Here is a 19,612-nt window from a genome sequence, read left to right as displayed (position 1 = left end):
CACCCCCTGTACAGGGGGCTGAATGAGATCCATGCAGCACAAAACACAACACAATTCAAACCCCAAGCAAAGACGTGAGAAAAGCCCAGCCCATGCTTAAGTGAGTTAGCAGCCAAAGAGGAGGCAAAAAACAAGTCACATAACCATAAAGTACGTCTTAAATTTGCTGTTTTCTGGTCAAATATTTTATTTTAGTTTGAAAAAACTATGCTGATTAGCTTCTGTAAAGATAATATTCACACATTGTCCTATGATCTGATACAGGTTTTAGCATCTTTCCTAAAATATATTCATTTTCAGCCTCATCCTTTGCCTGAAACTTTTTTCATTTGTGCTATGTACCATCTTCATTTATTCTTCAGCAGTAGCACCTTACCTTAATATGACTACAATTATTCAAGCAGACCTTGTTGTTGCAGAGACACACTCAATTCATTATGGGGATAAAATTCTTAAGCAGAGGCCTAAAACACAAGATTGTGGCGTGGTTGTTGGTCTGAATATTTACTGGGATGTACACACAAAATCATCTCTAGGGTTTCCAGAGAATGATCTGAAGAAGAGAAAATATCCAGCGAGCAGCAGTTGTCTGGACCAGGATGTCTGGTTGATGTCCGAGGTCAGAGGAGAATGGACAGACTGGTTGGAGATGATAGAAAGACAACAGGAAGTCCAGTCAGCACTGGCTCCCACCAAGGTCTGCAGAACAGCATCTCTGAACACAACACGTCCAACCTTAAAGGAGATGGTCTACAGCAGCACGAGACCACACCGGGTTATGGCGTTTATTCGGTTCCAAAAGCAGCGCGCTTGAAAACCGCACGCGCGCATAAAAACAATGCACGCGCACGGGGATCACCGCGCGCGAGTACGTGATATGAGCGAGTAAATTCGTACCCGCGAGTTAAAACACACGTCGCGAGGAGGCATTTCTGCATTGCGAGGGAATAACACAGTATTTGCAAGCAGAGAATCACCCTCGTGAGAGCTCATCAATCCACCGTGTTCACATATGTGGACCAATGTCCTCACAGCAGCGACCCGCTCGCTCTCAGTTCTGTCACTGCGCGCTCGGCTTAACAGTCCTCCCTCACGCGACTGCTGGAGTTTTGAGACTCCGGGGGCGGAGACTTTGGCTTTGGCCTTATCCTCTGATTGGTCAGTTTTCGGACTGTAAGAGCGGTCACGTGGGTCATGGAGCCTCCAATAGTTCCACACAAAACCCGCACTGCTGGACTCAACTACGGAACAGACAGCAGCGATCTGATTACTGAGGGTGAAAACTAAATAAACATATTATTGCTGCACATACACGTTTTTCACTGAATGCGTTATTATGTTAATGTTAATTTAAGTGATGATCAAGTCATGTTTGACAATAGATTAAATAAGTGTAACCAGCACAATAATTTCATACATTTTTGGAGGGAAATATTCATCTCAACCAACGAACTAGCATTTATTAAAGATCAGACATGGTCCTCATTAGCCTCTATATTTCTTACTGATAACCGTCCTTACAATTCCCTTTCATATGGTTAAATGATTAGGTTGATACGGCTTACTTTCATCTTTTAAAGCCAGACGTGTATGCAGCAGTATGGGTTTAAAGTCAAAGACAATGCAGACACCACTGAAGATCCCCTTCAGAGAGGACTCTGTCTCTCAGCTGCTTTTCAATGGTTTGTACTTAAAAGACCAAATTTGCACCGTCTCTCTTAAGGTGGATAAAAAAATAAATAATAATAATAAAACGTGATCATGCTTAGTTTATGTTCTTACCTTTTCATCTTTTTTTAAAATTATGCTTTATCTAATCTTATGTTTTTAATGTCTTGGTAAAGCCCTTTGAATCACCATGTTGTTGAATTGTGCTGTAAAAATAAAGTTGCTTTGCTTTGAATGTAAAATGAAATGTCTCACTGAGTAAGAACTTGGTTTAACTAAAAACTCACCTGACCTACTGGTGGGACTGGCACCACAGGACAAGAAAACAAGTGAAACCTTTCAAAAAACAAACTTTTTAATGACATAAGACAACAGGGCATCACAATAAAGTAAATAAATTAGTTTCAGTGTGCATATTGAAATGATAAAAATAAACCTTGGGAAAGGAAAAATGACAAACTGATAGATGTCAGTGTTCCTGCCTGCTGCTCCTGAATAATTTTTTTTTTTAAATGATTGTAATGGCTAAATTAGCTTCTGTGATGATGACGGGTATTTGTACATAATTGGATAGGGTGTCCAGGACGTACAGCTTCTGGCAACATAAAAACTCCAGATAATCAAGATTCAGTGGTGTTGTGCTGAATCCTCTTTGTATTTTATGCAGAAGCCGTTCAAGCAGGTGACATCTCGGCTATTGACAAATGAAAGCATAGTTGAAGAAATGTGTTATGATGCACATATCAAACATGGCATTTTTTAAAGATATAACAAATGAATGTTTAACATGCATTGGAAAAAACGTGCAATTAGATATAACGTGAATACTTATTAGTTATGCAAAACTAAAGCTAGTTTAACCAACTTAAAGCCATTTGAAATTCGCTGCACAGGTGCTGGTTATCTGTTAAATAAAGCATGTTAAGCTACAGTTGTTTCTATTACTTTTTTATTTACCACTGGGGATTTATTGTGTTTAAATCGCCGGTTTAAACAAAACCCCTCTCCATGTAAAATCTGCTTAAAAAATAAAAATAAAAAATCTGCCTTTTAAAATTATAATATTAATTTAGTATCTTACTGAAAAACTAAAAAAAACTAAACCACACTTTATTGTAGGATTTTTGCATTACACCACATTTTTTGGTACTGTGTGCCAACAACTAGTAGCAGTTTAATTTAGGTGATTCAGAGTTTATCACATTAGACTATGAGTTTTTATTGAGAGGCAGCTAGTTAGATTTGCCAAGTGGCAATAAAGTGAAGTCTGAGTGATATACACACACAGTTCCAACTATGTTTGGCTGCCTTTTGGAGAGGAGGCTTTTACAGCAGTATAGCAATCAAAAACAATAGCTTGAAACTTTTAAATATAGTCTCTAGAAGTGTACTTGTTCTGCCATAATTTTTTACGATTAATGAGCATTCTTTGTGTACTCTTATTCAATATCTTTTTCGCCGTATTTCTCTGTCCACTAAATTAGCATGTAAACAATAACCGTGCTCCCGCTATGGTGGACAAAGTCGCCGAATGCACTAGCTTGGCGGGCAATGTGTGAGCATTTAAACTGACCAATCAGAGGATAAGACACATCAGCCAAAGTCTCCGCCCCCGGAGTCTCAAAACTCCAGCAGTCGCGTGAGGGAGGACTGTTAAGCCGAGCGCGCAGTGACAGAACTGAGAGCGAGCGGGTCGCTGCTGTGAGGACATTGGTCCACATGTGTGAACACGGTGGATTGATGAGCTCTCACGAGGGTGATTCTCTGCTTGCAAATACTGTGTTATTCCCTCGCAATGCAGAAATGCCTCCTCGCGACGTGTGTTTTAACTCGCGGGTACTAATTTACTCGCTCATATCACGTACTCGCGCGCGGTGATCCCCGTGCGCGTGCATTGTTTTTATGCGCGCGTGCGGTTTTCAAGCGCGCTGCTTTTGGAACCGAATAAACGCCATAACCCGGTTTATAGTTTATTGTTTATTGTTTTAATTGGATCCCCATTAGCTACCGCAAAACTGCAGCTATTCTTTCTGGGGTCCGACAAATAACACTTAGAACAATTTTAATTATAAGCATACAAACATAGCATTGAAAAAGAAACAAATAAAACACACAAAAATAAAATAAAATAAAAGGTAGTCCTTTTAAACATTCTACGATAATCAAAACAATACATATTCACACATTCTATCATATAACATCAACAAAGTCATTGTATAATTATAACTCTAGCCAATGACCCATTTAACTAAAATATTTATATAATTTATATTGTTTATTTATTAATCACTGCCAAAATGTTATATATATCCATTTAAGAGACATTTTTTATTAACAATTTAAATTCTTTACTGCTAGTATTTTGTTCAAAGTGTTTGGGAAGTGAGTTCCATGCCAACATCAACTCTGTAGATCACCGTTTTTTAATGGTTTGTATTTATGTTTGGCAGTGAAAAATGACCTCTGACAGCCGGTCTTTTGTTATAACTGTGGGTTTCTGAACTGAAACAAAGTTCTTGTATAGAATGTGTGGGATCTTTGATGTGGATACATTTCTTATAAATATTAGTAATGAATAAAGTAATCTATCGCTTACTATTAACCAGCTGAGATCTTCATGCATTCCAGCTACATTTGTTCTAGAATGACATATGTGTCTTCCATGAAAGTTTGTCATCTATGACGACTCCCAGCAGCTTGGTCTCTCGCACTTGGTTGATAAATACCTTCTCCATTTTCAGCTTTAGCTGAGGGCATTTGCTGATGTTGTGATGGGAACCAATCAACATGCAGTTGGTTTTAGAGACATTCTTTAAATCTTCTTTTAAAACTGAATTCAACTCATCGATAGCCAGTGCAGATGTATATAAGGTTGAGTCATCAGCATACATTTCTGTTTGTATTTCTCAGAACAAGTGGAAGGTCATTAGTAAAAAATGGTAAACAATAAAGGTCCCAAACAACTTCCCTGTGGTACTCCACAAGACGCAGCACTCTCATCAGGAAAACATCCATTTAAAAAACTATTTATGTTCTGTTAGATAGTTCTTAAGAAAAGACATTGCAGACACTTCCAACCCATAACATTCAAGTTTTTCCAACAATAAGTTATGGTCAATTAAATCAAATGCTGCAGAAAAATCCAACATAACAGCACCAACTATTTTCTTTTTATCTATTTGTCTTAGCCAGCCATCTGTCATCTGAGTCAGAGCTGATGTTGGAGTGACTTGCGTTATTGCGTGTTGGAAATCGGTTATTAAATCATTCACAGAAAAGTAGTTTGTAATTTGTTAAATATGACACATTCCATAATTTTACTTATTACATGTAAGAGGCTGACTGGACGGCTGTTTGCTCCTGAAAATGGCAATTTCTTGTTTTTCGCTATTGGAATTATCTTGAAATGCTTCCACTGTGGTGGACACAGACAGCTGGAAAAACACATTTTTATAATATGACAGATAGGTGGTGCAATTTCTTCTGTGACCATTTTTAGTAGCTTACCATCAAGATTATCAATGCCTGGAGGTTTATTTTTACAAGTTTATAATAAATTTTCTACTGTCTTTATAGTCACTTGCTATGACTGGATTACATTCTTTTAAAATTTCGCCTGGTGGCTGCTGCTGGATCCTGAGCCTGGTTGTGTGGCTGCGAATGTAGCTCAGCTCTGCTGCTGCACCGGGTGCCTCCTGTTAGCTAAGAACAGGAAACTGAGGCTGAACAATAGAAGGTGGAGAAACGTTGCTGGTCTGATGAGTCTCATTTCAGCTCCACATTCACATACTAGGCTCAGAATCTGCTGGAAACATCATGAAAACATGGATCCATCCTGCCTTGGATCACCTGGTATTACTGACTGCAATGTTTTACTTTTTGTCAACAAAGTTGGGTAAAGCTGCATTTTTCTCCTGTGCAGCTGGGACATGAACTTATATGCATGCAGGTGTTTTTTTGTTTTGAAAGGTCTGTATATTGAGTTTAACAATGGAAAATTTACATGAAATTTCTATTAAACTGATGCAGCCTTACTATTTTTGTGATGCATTTTCATCTGCTGTTTGAACAAAAACAAGTTAATATGGTGGATGATGTTCAATATGAAAACAGATATATCAGTCCAGTGCTTTTCTTTTTCTCAGCTGACTCATATTGAGGCGGAGCTCCGCGAGGAGCTGCATCTGGACGAGGAACGACAACAGGAAGCTGAATTTCTCCGCCAGCAGGAAAACAAACTACTGTGGCAAAACCTGTGTTACCTGAGTCTCAGCCAGCGTATCGCCAAGTGAATAAGAACACAACCACACCAGAGTTCTCAATAAGTCAGGATATTTTTACCAGTATCCATGCAGACAACACGATGTTGCTAAATTTTTTGACCAAATCAAGAGATAAGGACTCGGGGAAAATCTGAGGAATTCGACTGGCTTTTAACACACACACATGTTGTTAACACACACACATGTTGTTAACACACACACATTTAAGCATATAAATGATGCTGTCACATCTCAGAATGAAACAGCTGCAAATGAAAAGTTGCAGCTCATAAATAAGCACTAGGATACATCTAAACTAGGGCACCGAGACCACATTTTGTCAGAGTACAAGTACTTGCTGATTCAAAGTACCAATAGGAATATTAATAAATCCCATTACAATTCACTGGTAAGGAGTATGGACCAGAATGTCTGATGTGACAACCCAATGGTTAGTTAGTGGGTCATCCTCTAAACCAGGGCTTTCCCTGCTCCAACACACCTGACAGTAATTAATGAGTCATTGTGCAGAACTTCATCTGTTACTGGATCTGTTGAGTAGACCTGCATGAATGTAAAGTCATATCATAAATGAGGATAATATGGGTTTTGGTACCGAGTACGAGTACAGACGCGTATAGTATTGGGCCGATGCCTGATGCTGGTATCAGTATTGGTGCATCCCTGATCTAAATAAACTAAAAATAAATTGGAAAAAAAAAGAGGTAAAGTGGGGGGGGGAAAATGTGACAGAAAAACGTTACGTAACTGGTCTCTATTGTTATTTTCCACAGACCCTGGGTCAGCAGCTATTTCAGAAGTTTTCCCATGCACATCTACTGTCTACCCGTCCAAAATGTCAAACAAACCAGGAGGCGAGGCCAAAAGAAAAGAAGATGATGTATGAATCTGAGATACATTACATATGTGTATAAAGATGCCTTGAACGTATGGAATAAATGTGGTACCTTCCCATGAATTTTCTCCTATATGTAAGAAACAATGCAGGAAAAAGTCTGACAGAATGTCAACAAGAATCTTAACAGAATATTAATTTAGAATTTTTATTGCCTAGTTATACTTCACACCTGACTACACAGAGATACAGAAAAAGAAAATTATATATATATATATATATATATATATATATATGTATATATAAAATCCTACCTCTCCTTCTAACCTCTCATTTTAAATCTCAAGACTAAAATCTATGTTTTGAAGTTATTATGTGTTTCACCTTCACCTGAAAACAATTTTGCACCTTAAAAGGAAAATCCTCCAATAAAGATGTTCATTATTAATCCCCTGCAATTTGAAGTAGCTTAAGAGGAAGAAGAAGAAGAAGAAGAAGAAGAAGAAGAAATGAAAAGCACTTTGTGGATTGAGATGGACGTGAAGGAATCTAAACTTTCCTGTAAAAGAAATCTTTAAAGAAATAGTCGAGTTCCTTTATCTTATCGCATGTGGCCAAACACTTTTGGGAGGATAAACCATGCATCATGTAGTAACACATTAATAGAAATAAAAATAAACTTAGGGGAAAACAAAACAAATGAACGCATATTGAGCAATGCAACCCATATTTCACTTCCCGACTACTTTATACCGTATATGGTTCTAAAATCAACATCCAGACTGACGGACAGTAGAAGTTGACACCGAGCTATTTTTCTCTACATGTCTTGAACGCAGCATTACGTTGTTACGTCTATGCGTCATTACGCCGTCCAAGTCCTTCTTCTGTGTGCGTGCTTCGCTTCCCCGTGAGCCACAGACATCATGGTAAGCTTCTACTTTATTTATTCTTTAGTAAAGTCGGTAGAATAATCTAAAACATAAAAATAAGATATAATAAAGATAGTAAGGCAAACTTGCACACAGCTTCTAAATTGTTTGTAGTTGTGGTTTTGTTAACTTAGTCATTTTAGCTAATGGTGCTACCCGGCGAGCAAGCACATGGGCGTTGTGACTGCGCTAGCCTCAAAGCTAACTACTAACTAAGTGTACATGTTAGTTTTTATTAAATGAGATAAAGTTTTCGAGTGTACCTCGGCCAATGTTGTGTTATATCTTGCTTGACTGTGTTAATGTCTAATTATTCATGTTAATCGTCGTTGGCCTGTTAGCATCTTAAGTTAGCTTGTGTTCTGGGCTTTGTGGCTGTCAGACAGGAACAAATCGGCGATAATGGGCATTGATTAATTGTCAGTGAGAAATTGATGAAATTGTATTAGTATAAGGGCTATATAGTGCATCTTAATATTTATTCCGGCTTCTCCACATGTTCGTACTTTAAGCGATTTTCTATTTTTCATTAATTAATTGTCTGAAATCTTCTAGCGGTTTCCAAGATGAAATGGGAGGGGCGTATATGGTGCATTCAATGGTACTCGTAATGTCTTGATCCGTTTGGAGCGCCATGACGACTACATATAAATGGAGGGTGGAATGACATCCATCCATGCATGATTGATTCCCTGCTTCATCCTGTTCAAGGCAGCAGACCTATTCTGATGTTTTATAAATTTGCTCTAACAATCATTTGTTCCTGTTTTTGTTTGCCATTACATTCTGTTGCACTTTATTTATATGAGAGCTTGGTTTCCCTTTGAGGAAGCACTTGTCGATAATACGGGTATTCTGCACCTCATCAGATGTAGATATTTGTTAAGTTTCTATGGCCTGGCAAATAGTTGATTGGTCTGTGAATTGATAAGCAGATTGATTTGCAACTGTTTCGCTTGACCTTCCCTCGTCACGGATTATGTATTAGTCTTTTTTAAAAACCTTTTTATTTAATCCAACACTAAGGTACCTTTCATGATCTTGGCCCACCGGGGTTTACTCCACAAAAGACAAATTGTTTAAATACCTGTGAATTTAAAGGCAGTATCATATCAGTTTTAAATATTGGAAAATAATAACAGCTTAATGTTGGTACTTAATCACTGAGGTGCGTTATACAGTTACCTCCTCACAACTTTGTCTTGTTCTGTAGGCGTCCTTATCGATGGCCCCGGTCAACATCTTCAAACATGGAGCAGATGAAGAAAGAGCGGAAACTGCTCGTCTGGTGTGTTTGTTAAACCAGAAAAGATCTTTTTTACTCGCACAAAGAACACTTAGACCACTGAGAGTCAACGTCTTGTCTTTTCTCCTCAGTCCTCTTTCATTGGCGCCATTGCAATTGGAGATCTGGTGAAGAGCACTCTGGGGCCGAAGGGGATGGTAGGTCATTTTTTTAAAAAGCAATTTTTCATTTCATTTATGTCACTGATCAGAGTGAAATAACTGAGCAAAGCAAAGAAGGCTCTAAACTGCCACAACCTTTGAACACACCACATTGTGCCTTGTACATGTTGGCCATCTTTAGCATCATTTTGTTGGTTCTTATTTTGCTCAGCAGCCGATATCGTGGCTCACAAAGACCTTACAGTAAAATGATCTCCTCCTGTCTTTCTTCTCAGGATAAGATCTTACTTAGTGGAGGAAAAAACAGCACAGTCACTGTAACTAACGATGGAGCGACCATCCTTAAAGCCATCGGAGTCGACAACCCAGCGGCCAAAATTCTTGTTGGTGAGTGAAGAAGCTGGAGGTCTGCTGGACGACCGGTCGCACCGACAGCTCGAACTGGCAGCGACAGTTAATTTGACACTAAAAGCTTTTATAATCATCACAGTTATGACGTGTTAATTAATTTCTCAACACTATAACTGTGTATTAATTATTATTATTGTTGTTGTTATATTATTATTAAAACGAGGGAGACATGAACGAATTCATTGGTAACATAACGATGAATCTGGTAACAGGAACTCCTTTTTCTTCTCTGCAGTCAAATGTTATGTGTCATGCTAACAGTGGCCTTATTTTTCTGCTGAGTCATCTATTTTCATACTAAAACTTTGTTTCAGCTCAGTGTTAAAGTGTGATTCAGATTTCTAGCGTTAATCTAAACTCATTTTTATGTTCCTGCTGCAGGTTGAGAAAATGAAAAATCAGTTTTATTCTTAATCTTTCAGCTGTGTTTATTCCAGCTTTAGCGACTGAACGTAATAAAGTTTGACCAAATCTGAATCGTTAGCGGAGCTGACGGAAGAGTCGTTCTGTTTGCAGACATGTCGAAGGTTCAGGATGATGAAGTCGGAGATGGGACGACCTCGGTCACCGTCCTCGCTGCAGAGCTGCTGCGGGTAAACATCCGACCGCCATCATGTCCGCTCAGGCCTACGAGCGACGGTGTTTTCCGGCTGCTGAAGCTGCCGCTCTTTAATAATTTCTTACTCTATGGCAGGAGGCGGAGCTTCTGATAGCCAGGAAGATTCACCCTCAGACGATCATCTCCGGCTGGAGGAAGGCGACTCAGGCGGCCAGAGAGGCTCTGAGAGACGCTGCTGCCGACCACAGGTGACATGAATGAACCAATCAGGATCAGTTTGATGCTAAATTCTGCTGATGGTGGATGTTGACGGCGGATTTCTGCCATCATCATATTCAGTGAAAATCAAGTGTTCAGCTTTTTCTTTCTCATTCATGTGTTTGTCTGTTTAAATTTTTTTCTATGTTTTTAATTTTATTGTTTTATTATGTATGTTTTTAATGTTTGTTTTTTTTTACTATTTTATTAAATTTCTACGAATCAGTAGTATTCTAATAAAAATTAAATGGGCTCAGATCATTTCTGTTTTAAAATGAAGATGAGCATTTTATTGACATCAATTCTAAAAATATTATAAAATTTATAAGACAATTTTTTAACATTTAGGTTTACAAAATATAAAATCAATGAACCTGATAAAGATAATAAAATGATTGCCAATAAAAATTTTGTTCATTGTAAAAAAATAATATTGAAAGTGAGCCGTCGTCATGTTGGTATCTGATGTTTTAAAAAAAAGTTTGATTAAAAATCTTCCGTTTTAACATTGAAACATCTGGAGTATAAATGGTTAATCTGATTTGATCTAAATGGATATTACAAAGAAACCAGTTTGCCGATATGTTTGACTTTAATTTTTTCATTTAATCTCCTTTCTTCTTCCTCATCCTCTGTGGTCTCCATAGCAACGACCCGGCTCATTTCCAGGAGGACCTGCTGAACATCGCCCGCACCACGTTGTCCTCCAAACTACTGACTCACCACAAAGACCACTTCTCTAAGTTGGCCGTGGACGCCGTCATGAGGCTGAAAGGCTCCGGGAACCTGGAGGCCATCCATGTCATCAAGAAGCTGGGAGGCAGCCTGACCGACTCCTACCTGGACGAAGGTGAGGCCGCGGCAGCTCACGGGGCGGAGCTTGTGTTTTAGATTGGCTGCAGAGCTGCAAGGTCTCGTCTTTGTGCTCCAACCAGGTTTCCTGTTGGACAAGAAGATCGGCGTGAACCAGCCGAAGAGGCTTGAGAACGCCAACATCCTGATCGCCAACACTGGCATGGACACGGACAAGATCAAGGTACGCGAACACGCAAAATACATAGCAACACGGTAATAACATGTAGAACCCTGCGGCTGAGTGCAGCACCTGTTTGGTTTGTCTGATGTTGGAGCCTAAGTTAAAGCCTCCTCGCCTGATGTTTGTTGGTCCGTCAGATCTTCGGTTCCAGAGTTCGTGTCGACTCCACAGCGAAGGTTGCAGAGATCGAACTGGCAGAGAAGGAGAAGATGAAGGAGAAAGTCGACCGGATCCTAAAACACGGCATCAACTGCTTCATCAACAGGTACAGACTCGCGTCCTGGAGACGTTCGGTTGCAGGTCAGAAGCACTGTAGATAAAGATTAAGACGTTACTGTCTTTGTTAAAAATTAAAACAAACTTTGGTTGGTGTTCTAGCAGCAACAAGGACAGAAAGAGTACAGCTAAAAGTACACAAAAAGCAAGAAAGATGAGTAAAAAAGTAAGTTATGAAAGGTACAGTACGCGGTCTAATCTGAGGAGTAGCACAGCAATATATGTACGGAAAATGGAGAGCATGTAAATAAGCAATACATGTATACGGTATAATACACACGTATACGGAAAATATATTAATATACATACATACATATGTATATAAACCATGCACTCATATATACTATAATGAAACATACATGCACACATATCATCCATAAATATGCATGTACTTACCATATATATATATATATATATATATATATATATATATAAATAAAGCAGGGTAGGTGTTTATTACATTTATCTTGGTTTAAATAGAAATACTTTATGCTGTAGATTCTGGATTGGACCTGCACGAAGCAGCTGGCGTGTTTTTCCATTCGGGGGTGCTACAGCTCTACCAGACCACCCCAGACTCCCTAGAGAAGAGCTCTGTCCTCCATAAAAAGAATGCAAACACATATTTCCAAACTCCAGCTGTTCTTTATGTAATTTACACATCACAGATGTTTCACACAATTTACCATCGTAAGTAGCAACAATACTCAGGTAGGCTGTGCTGGTTAAACCAGACCACCAGACCACGTTGGTACTAAGGGGCCCAAAGTGGGCCAAGAAAATACCCCTTCATCATTACACCACCAGCAGCAGCATGAAGCGTTGATCCAAGGCAGGATGGGTCCATGCTTTCATGATGTTTCCAGCAGATTCTGAGCCGAACATCTGAATGTGGAGCTGAAATGGAGACTCATCAGACCAGCAACGTTTCTCCATCTTCTATTGTCCAGTGTTGGTGAGTGTGTGTGAATTGTAGCCTCAGTTTCCTGTTCTTAGCTGACAGGAGGAACCCGGTGTGTCTTCTGCTGCTGTAGTCCATCTGCTTCACGGTTGGATGTGTTGTGTGTTCAGAGATGCTGCTCTGCAGACCTTGGTTGGAACCAGTGTTTACTGGATTTCCTGTTCTCCAACCAGTCTGTCCATTCTCCTCTGACCTCTGACATCAACCAGACATTCTGGTCCAGACAGCTGCTGCATGCTGGATATTTTCTCTTCTTCAGACCGTTCTCTGGAAACCGTAGAGATGGTTGTGTGTGAACATCCTAGTAAACGCTCAGACCAACGTCCATGCCATGTTCAAAGTCACTTAAATCCTCTTTCTTCCTCATTCTGATGCTCAAGTTGAACTTCAGCAAGTCGTCTTCATCATGTCTACGTGAGTAGATGTGTTGAGTTTCTTCCGTGTGTTTGGTTGGTTAGATATTTTTTTCTCTGGTTTCACTGATGCTGAAGTGGTGCAACGAGTATTTTCACGTTGCTTCTTGGATGGTCTGCACCATGTAGGGAAATCCTCCACCTTCATCAGGTGGTGTGGGACGGTGTTGCTTACTGATTTAAAGTTTCCTTCTCCATCTGGTTGCAGCAGGAAACTGATCCGGATCCAGAGGACAGTTTTGTTTTTGTTTTTTTTCTCTCACTTTAATATAAAATGAGTTGTTTCTGGTTTTCTGGTGCTGAAGGAAACTTGAACTCACCGCCTGCTGATGCTCCTCGCTCCTTCCTTCATTTCTGCTTCCTGTCTTTAACTCTTCCTCCTCTTGTTCCTCGCAGACAGTTGATCTACAACTATCCGGAGCAGCTGTTTGCTCAGGCTGGCGTCATGGCAATTGAGCACGCCGACTTCGCCGGCGTGGAGCGCCTCGCTCTCGTCACCGGTAACAACTTTCTGATGCTTTAACTTTTATTGAAAACTCTTTCCAAATAATGATATAAAGAGACTCGTCTGCATGTTTTTAAATTAAAAAAAGAGCCGTAATTCATCCACCTTCTCTAAAACAGCAGTGTGATGTGATGTGATGTGTGTTGATCAGGCGGGGAGATCACCTCCACCTTCGACCACCCGGAGCTGGTGAAGCTGGGTCACTGCAAGCTGATCGAGGAGGTGATGATCGGGGAGGACACGCTCATCCACTTCTCTGGAGTCTCTCTGGGTGCGCACACACTGAATCAAGTCATTTAAGCAAACTTTTTTAGTCGTGTCATTTTTATCTGGAGTTTCAGAGAAAAAAACTTTTAAATGGAAATGACATTTTTAAAACCTTCCAGTCTGGTTTTAAAGCTCATCACAGCACAGAAACGGCACTTTTTAAGGTTTTAAATGACTTATTTAATCCAGATTCTGGTAATTCTGCCATTTTAATCCTTTTTTTCAGCTCTGCAGTGCTGCTTTAACACTGTGGACCAACGCGTTCTATTTTCATGTCTGAGAGCAGTGCTTCTCAAGCCCCGCCCCCCCGGAGGAATAAACGGTGTCAAAACATTAGTTTGTCTGCTACATTTCCCCCCGTCATGTTGTCCCACCCCCCCGTCTGCGAACCACTGTCTTAGAGAGATTTTGGGTCTGGTTTAAGTATTTTTTTGTGAGAATTAATGCTCTGGAGTGGATGGATAACCTATTTAAGATGTAGCAGCTCAGCGCAACCTAACAGTCTCCATTCCGACTTCTGTCAACAGTAAAACCAAAGTTATGATAAAAAATTTACGAAATACTTACATTTATTACCGTCACATTTGGTGCAGAAAATGGCCGATAACCCTGTTAGTGTGGGTTTTATTAACAGCTGTGTGTGTTTGTGTTGTAAAGCTCTGTGACTTACCCTTCTCTCCTCAGGTGAGGCGTGCACCGTCATCCTCCGGGGAGCGACTCAGCAGATCCTGGACGAGGCCGAGCGCTCGCTACACGACGCTCTGTGTGTGTTGGCTCAGACCGTGAAGGAGCCACGCACCGTCTACGGAGGAGGTACGCGCACACAGGGAACTGACACATGAAAGGTTTCTAATTCAGACATCTGGCTGGTGTGAGGTCAGATTTGATCAAACGCTGCCACTATGAGGTCAAATTGAAAATTACACCGTTAGTGTTTGGCAGCAGGAAAGCGTGAATTTGGTGTCTCTGATCACCCCTCATACGGTCTCCTCATCAGGCTGCTCTGAGATGCTGATGGCCAAGGTGGTGACTGATCTGGCCAATAGGACGCCAGGAAAGGAGTCGGTTGCCATGGAGTCATTTGCTAAGGCTCTGAGGATGGTACGTTTGTTGTCATTAACACAAGGTCAGCCATGGGTTTCCCTCTTCCTGGCTGCTGGGGGTCCATATCCGTGGTGTGTTTACCATGTTTTTAATTTTCAGTTACAATTACTGGAAAATGAGCCACGTCTTTATGTGACACTAAAACCATCAGCATGAAGGAATTTATAAATAATCACTTTAGTCTGCTTTATCTGTTCATTTATCTCCGTTTTCTCCTCCAGCTGCCGACCATCATTGCAGACAACGCTGGCTACGACAGCGCCGATCTGGTGGCCCAACTGAGGGCCTCACACCAAGACAACAAGACCACCTTTGGACTGAGTGAGTGAACAAACCTTCACCAATACGCTGTTTAAAATGTAAATACAAATAGAATGCAGTGATTTCCAAATCTAACAACAAAACTTGTTCAGCATGGTGTAAAAAGTAGTTCCACAATGATATTCAGCGCGATGTAAAAAGTAGTTCCAGGGTGATGTTCAGCACGGTGTAAAAAGTAGTTCCACAATGATATTCAGCACGGTGTAAAAAGTAGTTCCAGGGTGGTGTTCAGCACGGTGTAGAAAGTAGTTCCAGGGTGGTGTTCAGCACGGTGTAAAAAGTAGTTCCAGGGTGATGTTCAGCACGGTGTAAAAAGTAGTTCCAGGGTGATGTTCAGCATGGTGTAAAAAGTAGTTCCAGGGTGATGTTCAGCATGGTGTAAAAAGTAGTTCCACAATGATATTCAGCGCGATGTAAAAAGTAGTTCCAGGGTGATGTTCAGCACGGTGTAAAAAGTAGTTCCACAATGATATTCAGCACGGTGTAAAAAGTAGTTCCAGGGTGGTGTTCAGCACGGTGTAGAAAGTAGTTCCAGGGTGGTGTTCAGCACGGTGTAAAAAGTAGTTCCAGGGTGGTGTTCAGCACGGTGTAGAAAGTAGTTCCAGGGTGGTGTTCAGCACGGTGTAAAAAGTAGTTCCAGGGTGATGTTCAGCACGGTGTAAAAAGTAGTTCCAGGGTGATGTTCGGCATGGTGTAAAAAGTAGTTCCAGGGTGATGTTCGGCACGGTGTAAAAAGTAGTTCCAGGGTGGTGTTCAGCACGGTGTAAAAAGTAGTTCCAGGATGATGTTCAGCACGGTGTAAAAAGTAGTTCCAGGATGATGTTCAGCACGGTGTAAAAAGTAGTTCCAGGGTGATGTTCAGCACGGTGTAAAAAGTAGTTCCAGGGTGATGTTCAGCACGGTGTAAAAAGTAGTTCCAGGGTGATGTTCGGCACGGTGTAGAAAGTAGTTCCAGGGTGGTGTTCAGCATGGTGTAAAAAGTAGTTCCAGGATGATGTTCAGCATGGTGTAAAAAGTAGTTCCAGGATGATGTTCAGCACGGTGTAAAAAGTAGTTCCAGGGTGATGTTCAGCACGGTGTAAAAAGTAGTTCCAGGGTGATGTTCGGCACGGTGTAGAAAGTAGTTCCAGGGTGGTGTTCAGCATGGTGTAAAAAGTAGTTCCAGGATGATGTTCAGCACGGTGTAAAAAGTAGTTCCAGGATGATGTTCAGCACGGTGTAAAAAGTAGCTCCAGGGTGATGTTCAGCACGGTGTAAAAAGTAGTTCCAGGATGATGTTCAGCACGGTGTAAAAAGTAGTTCCAGGATGATGTTCAGCACGGTGTAAAAAGTAGTTCCAGGGTGATGTTCAGCACGGTGTAAAAAGTAGTTCCATGGTGGTGTGCAGCATGGTGTAAAAAAACGTCTGGGAAGTGAGGAGACCAGTTGCTGGAGTTTTAGGAGAGGAATGTTGTCTCATTCTGGTCTGATGCAGGATTCTAGCTGCTCTACAGTCCTGGACCTTGGTTGCTGGATTTCTGCTTCCATGATGCTCCAGATGAACAAAATAAAAAGTAAATTAATATTAAATGAATAAAGATAAAAAATAAATAATATATAAATCAGTACAGTAAATAAGACCAAATAAGTAAAAAAGAAGAACTACATAGAAATAAAATAAATAGCAGAAGTGGTTTGATGCAAATTTGCGACACCAGACGTTAAGATGTTAACATTTAACCCAAAAACTGGACATTTACCTTCCCTATTCCAAAGCTGCTGGTTATCCTGCAGGAGGTGAAAATTATGGGATGTTCTTCTTTTTTATGTCCTGATTTACAAGCTGATGAGTCGTCCTCCACAATGACACCTTGGCCTTTTTTTCCTAGAAGCAAAGAAATCTAACATGGATGATTTAATCTCAATAATTCATTCTAATATGGCTGGTTGTGAACCGTGCTGTGGGTCGGACATAATATTGAAGGATGTTTAATATTAATCAATCATGATTGTGAAATCAAGCAATCGTGACATCCCCTGTCTGGACGGCAGCAGTGAAGCCATGCTGCTGATGGATGCAGGATGTGCTTCAGCATGGTCTTGCTGAAATCTGTAAGGCCTTCCCTTTAAAAGGGACGTTGTCTGGATGGGAGCATCAGATATAAAATGAGCTCATATTGTCCATGAAATGGTAAAATGTCTGTTTCAGCATCTAATATGTTTTATCTTCTACTGGGAGTAAAATATAGCCTGATGAAATTTATAATTTTTCCCTTTCAAATAAAACCTGTTTTTGTCCTGCAGACATGTCTGAGGGCACGTTAGGAGACATGGTGGAGCTCGGCATCACCGAGTCGTTCCAGGTGAAGCGTCAGATGCTGCTGAGCGCCTCCGAGGCGGCCGAGATGATCCTGAGAGTGGACGACATCATCAAAGCTGCACCCAGGTGAGTCCTGACACCTTCACCTGTTCATCACCATCTCTTTAAATTAGCTGAAGTTAATCATTAATGGTTTGTTTTTACAGGAAGAGAGTCCCCGACCAACACCCCTGTTAGAAGCCGACGATGGACAGGGGAGGGCTGACTTTTATTTATCACCTCTGTGTAGTTCAAATTCAAGAAAACGCTCCAGTTTTTGTTTCCACGTTGTTAAACTGTCACTGTGGACGCACCGCGCAGGCTAGCTGGCCGCCGACAACGTTTAGAAGAGAAGTTTGGACGTTGTTTGTTTTGTTTACTAAAATAAATGAACTAATAATTAACACTGGTTTCCTTGTTGTCTTTATGATCCTCTCACATCGTTTTCATGATTCAAATCTGCAGTAAAGTTTTCAGTCTGGTACAAAATGTTATAAATTTCTAATTAGTTGGTGTTTAATGTGTAGTTTCATATTTGCAGCAGGTAAAATCTGTATTAAACCCATTTTTCTTAATGTGTTTCAAATGGGGCTGTTTTCACCAAATGTTTGTAACGACACAAGTAACACATGCATACTAAAACATAATAATATGTCATAAAAAGAATGGTCCAGATCTTAAAAGGTGTTAAGGCGGCAGCAGCTGAAACTTACCAGTAATTATAAAGTAATCCTGCAAACTAAAATCAGCTAGTTCAGTCCCAGCTGTTGGCCAATAAAGCATCTCATGATCAACATGTCACACAAACATCTCGAAAGCAGATCTCAGGACCTTCTCAACTTTAATGTTACAGAAAGATTTCTAAACTTGTTTATGTTCCAGTGATGTAGGGACCATAATTATTTCACCATCAATGGGCCAGATCAGATGTCTGACTGGAGAGAGAGGAATTATTCTAAGAGTTGCCCAAGAGCCAACAGCCACTTATGGAGAGCTTCAGGGAGACCTGGACCTAGCAGCAACAGTTGTTCATAAGAGAACTATGATAATCACCACATAAGACTCCTGAAGAAAAAGCCTGTTTAAAGGTTCAGTATGTGAGAGTTACTGACATCTAGTGGTGAAGATGGGCATAGAAATTACTCAAAATTATGAATGGACGGTGGTCAAATTCTCAATTGATTCGCAACGTTGCTAACACAGAAAAGACATCTGAAAATTACAATACCAGGGAAACTTTGATTTCTGGGTTTTGATGTTCAAACCTTTTTTGTTTAATGGTTCAGTTTTTAACAACAAAATTCAGAAATCATAATTTAGATTTCATGTGTTCTGAAACTGAGATACAAAGACAACGAAAAATAGTAATTTATCAGAAAATTAAAAACGAGTTGAGTCGTTTTAAATGTTAGTTGCTTATAAAAACAATTACTGATGCATTTAGAGTCATTTTTAAATGTTTAAATTAATCTTTTCTATGAGTGAAATATATATATATATATATATATATATATTCCTACATTCTTCTTTTGTTTTGTTTAACTTTTTTAACACTATTCACCTTTTTAGAGTTTCATTTTCTGGTTAGATGAGACCAAACCTAAATTTTATGGATGTCAGTACACACTGTTCGGGGGAAAAATGGACTTAACAACTCCACAAAAACACCAAGAGTAAAGTTAGGAGGTGGGAACATCATGGTCGGGGGCTGTTTTTCAGCTTATGGTTCTGGTGATAATCTGCTACCATCTACCAGGATGATGAAGATGCTGTTCTAACACACAACTTCATTACTGAACTTGTTTGCTCTCTTTTGTTTCGCATGAAAACTTGGGTTGTTACCAACATCTGGTACAAATATCATGTCAACAGGCTCTAGAAATATATTCACTATATTTACCTACTGAATCTCAGTTTATTCATATGATTTTATTTTATTTTTTAAAATATTACTTAATATAACTATAACCGTATTTTGTGCTGAGTTTAGTAAATTTATTTTCTTTTTTTCTCTAGACGTCCACTGAGCGGCTTCATA

The 19,612-nt window shown here is 40.0% G+C and overlaps 1 protein-coding gene across 1 annotated transcript; it reads left to right on the top strand.

Annotated features, from left to right (window-relative positions):
* The first annotated feature begins 7,627 nt into the window (after positions 1-7,627).
* On the top strand, positions 7,628-17,978 carry cct2 (chaperonin containing TCP1, subunit 2 (beta)). Its single transcript, XM_041977554.1, has 16 exons — positions 7,628-7,715; positions 8,932-9,006; positions 9,096-9,161; positions 9,401-9,512; positions 10,053-10,129; positions 10,231-10,343; positions 11,001-11,203; positions 11,289-11,389; positions 11,527-11,654; positions 13,436-13,539; positions 13,696-13,815; positions 14,496-14,624; positions 14,809-14,912; positions 15,137-15,236; positions 17,520-17,661; positions 17,742-17,978. The coding sequence occupies exons 1-16, from the start codon at positions 7,713-7,715 to the stop codon at positions 17,770-17,772; spliced, it is 1,608 nt and encodes a 535-aa protein (XP_041833488.1). The 5' UTR covers positions 7,628-7,712; the 3' UTR covers positions 17,773-17,978.
* Positions 17,979-19,612: the final 1,634 nt, after the last annotated feature.

This window comes from Melanotaenia boesemani, chromosome 23 (assembly GCF_017639745.1).
Source record: "Melanotaenia boesemani isolate fMelBoe1 chromosome 23, fMelBoe1.pri, whole genome shotgun sequence".
NCBI classification, from domain to species: Eukaryota; Metazoa; Chordata; class Actinopteri; order Atheriniformes; family Melanotaeniidae; genus Melanotaenia; species Melanotaenia boesemani.
Note: the sequence above shows the minus strand (reverse complement) of the source record. Positions and strands in the feature narration are given on the sequence as shown.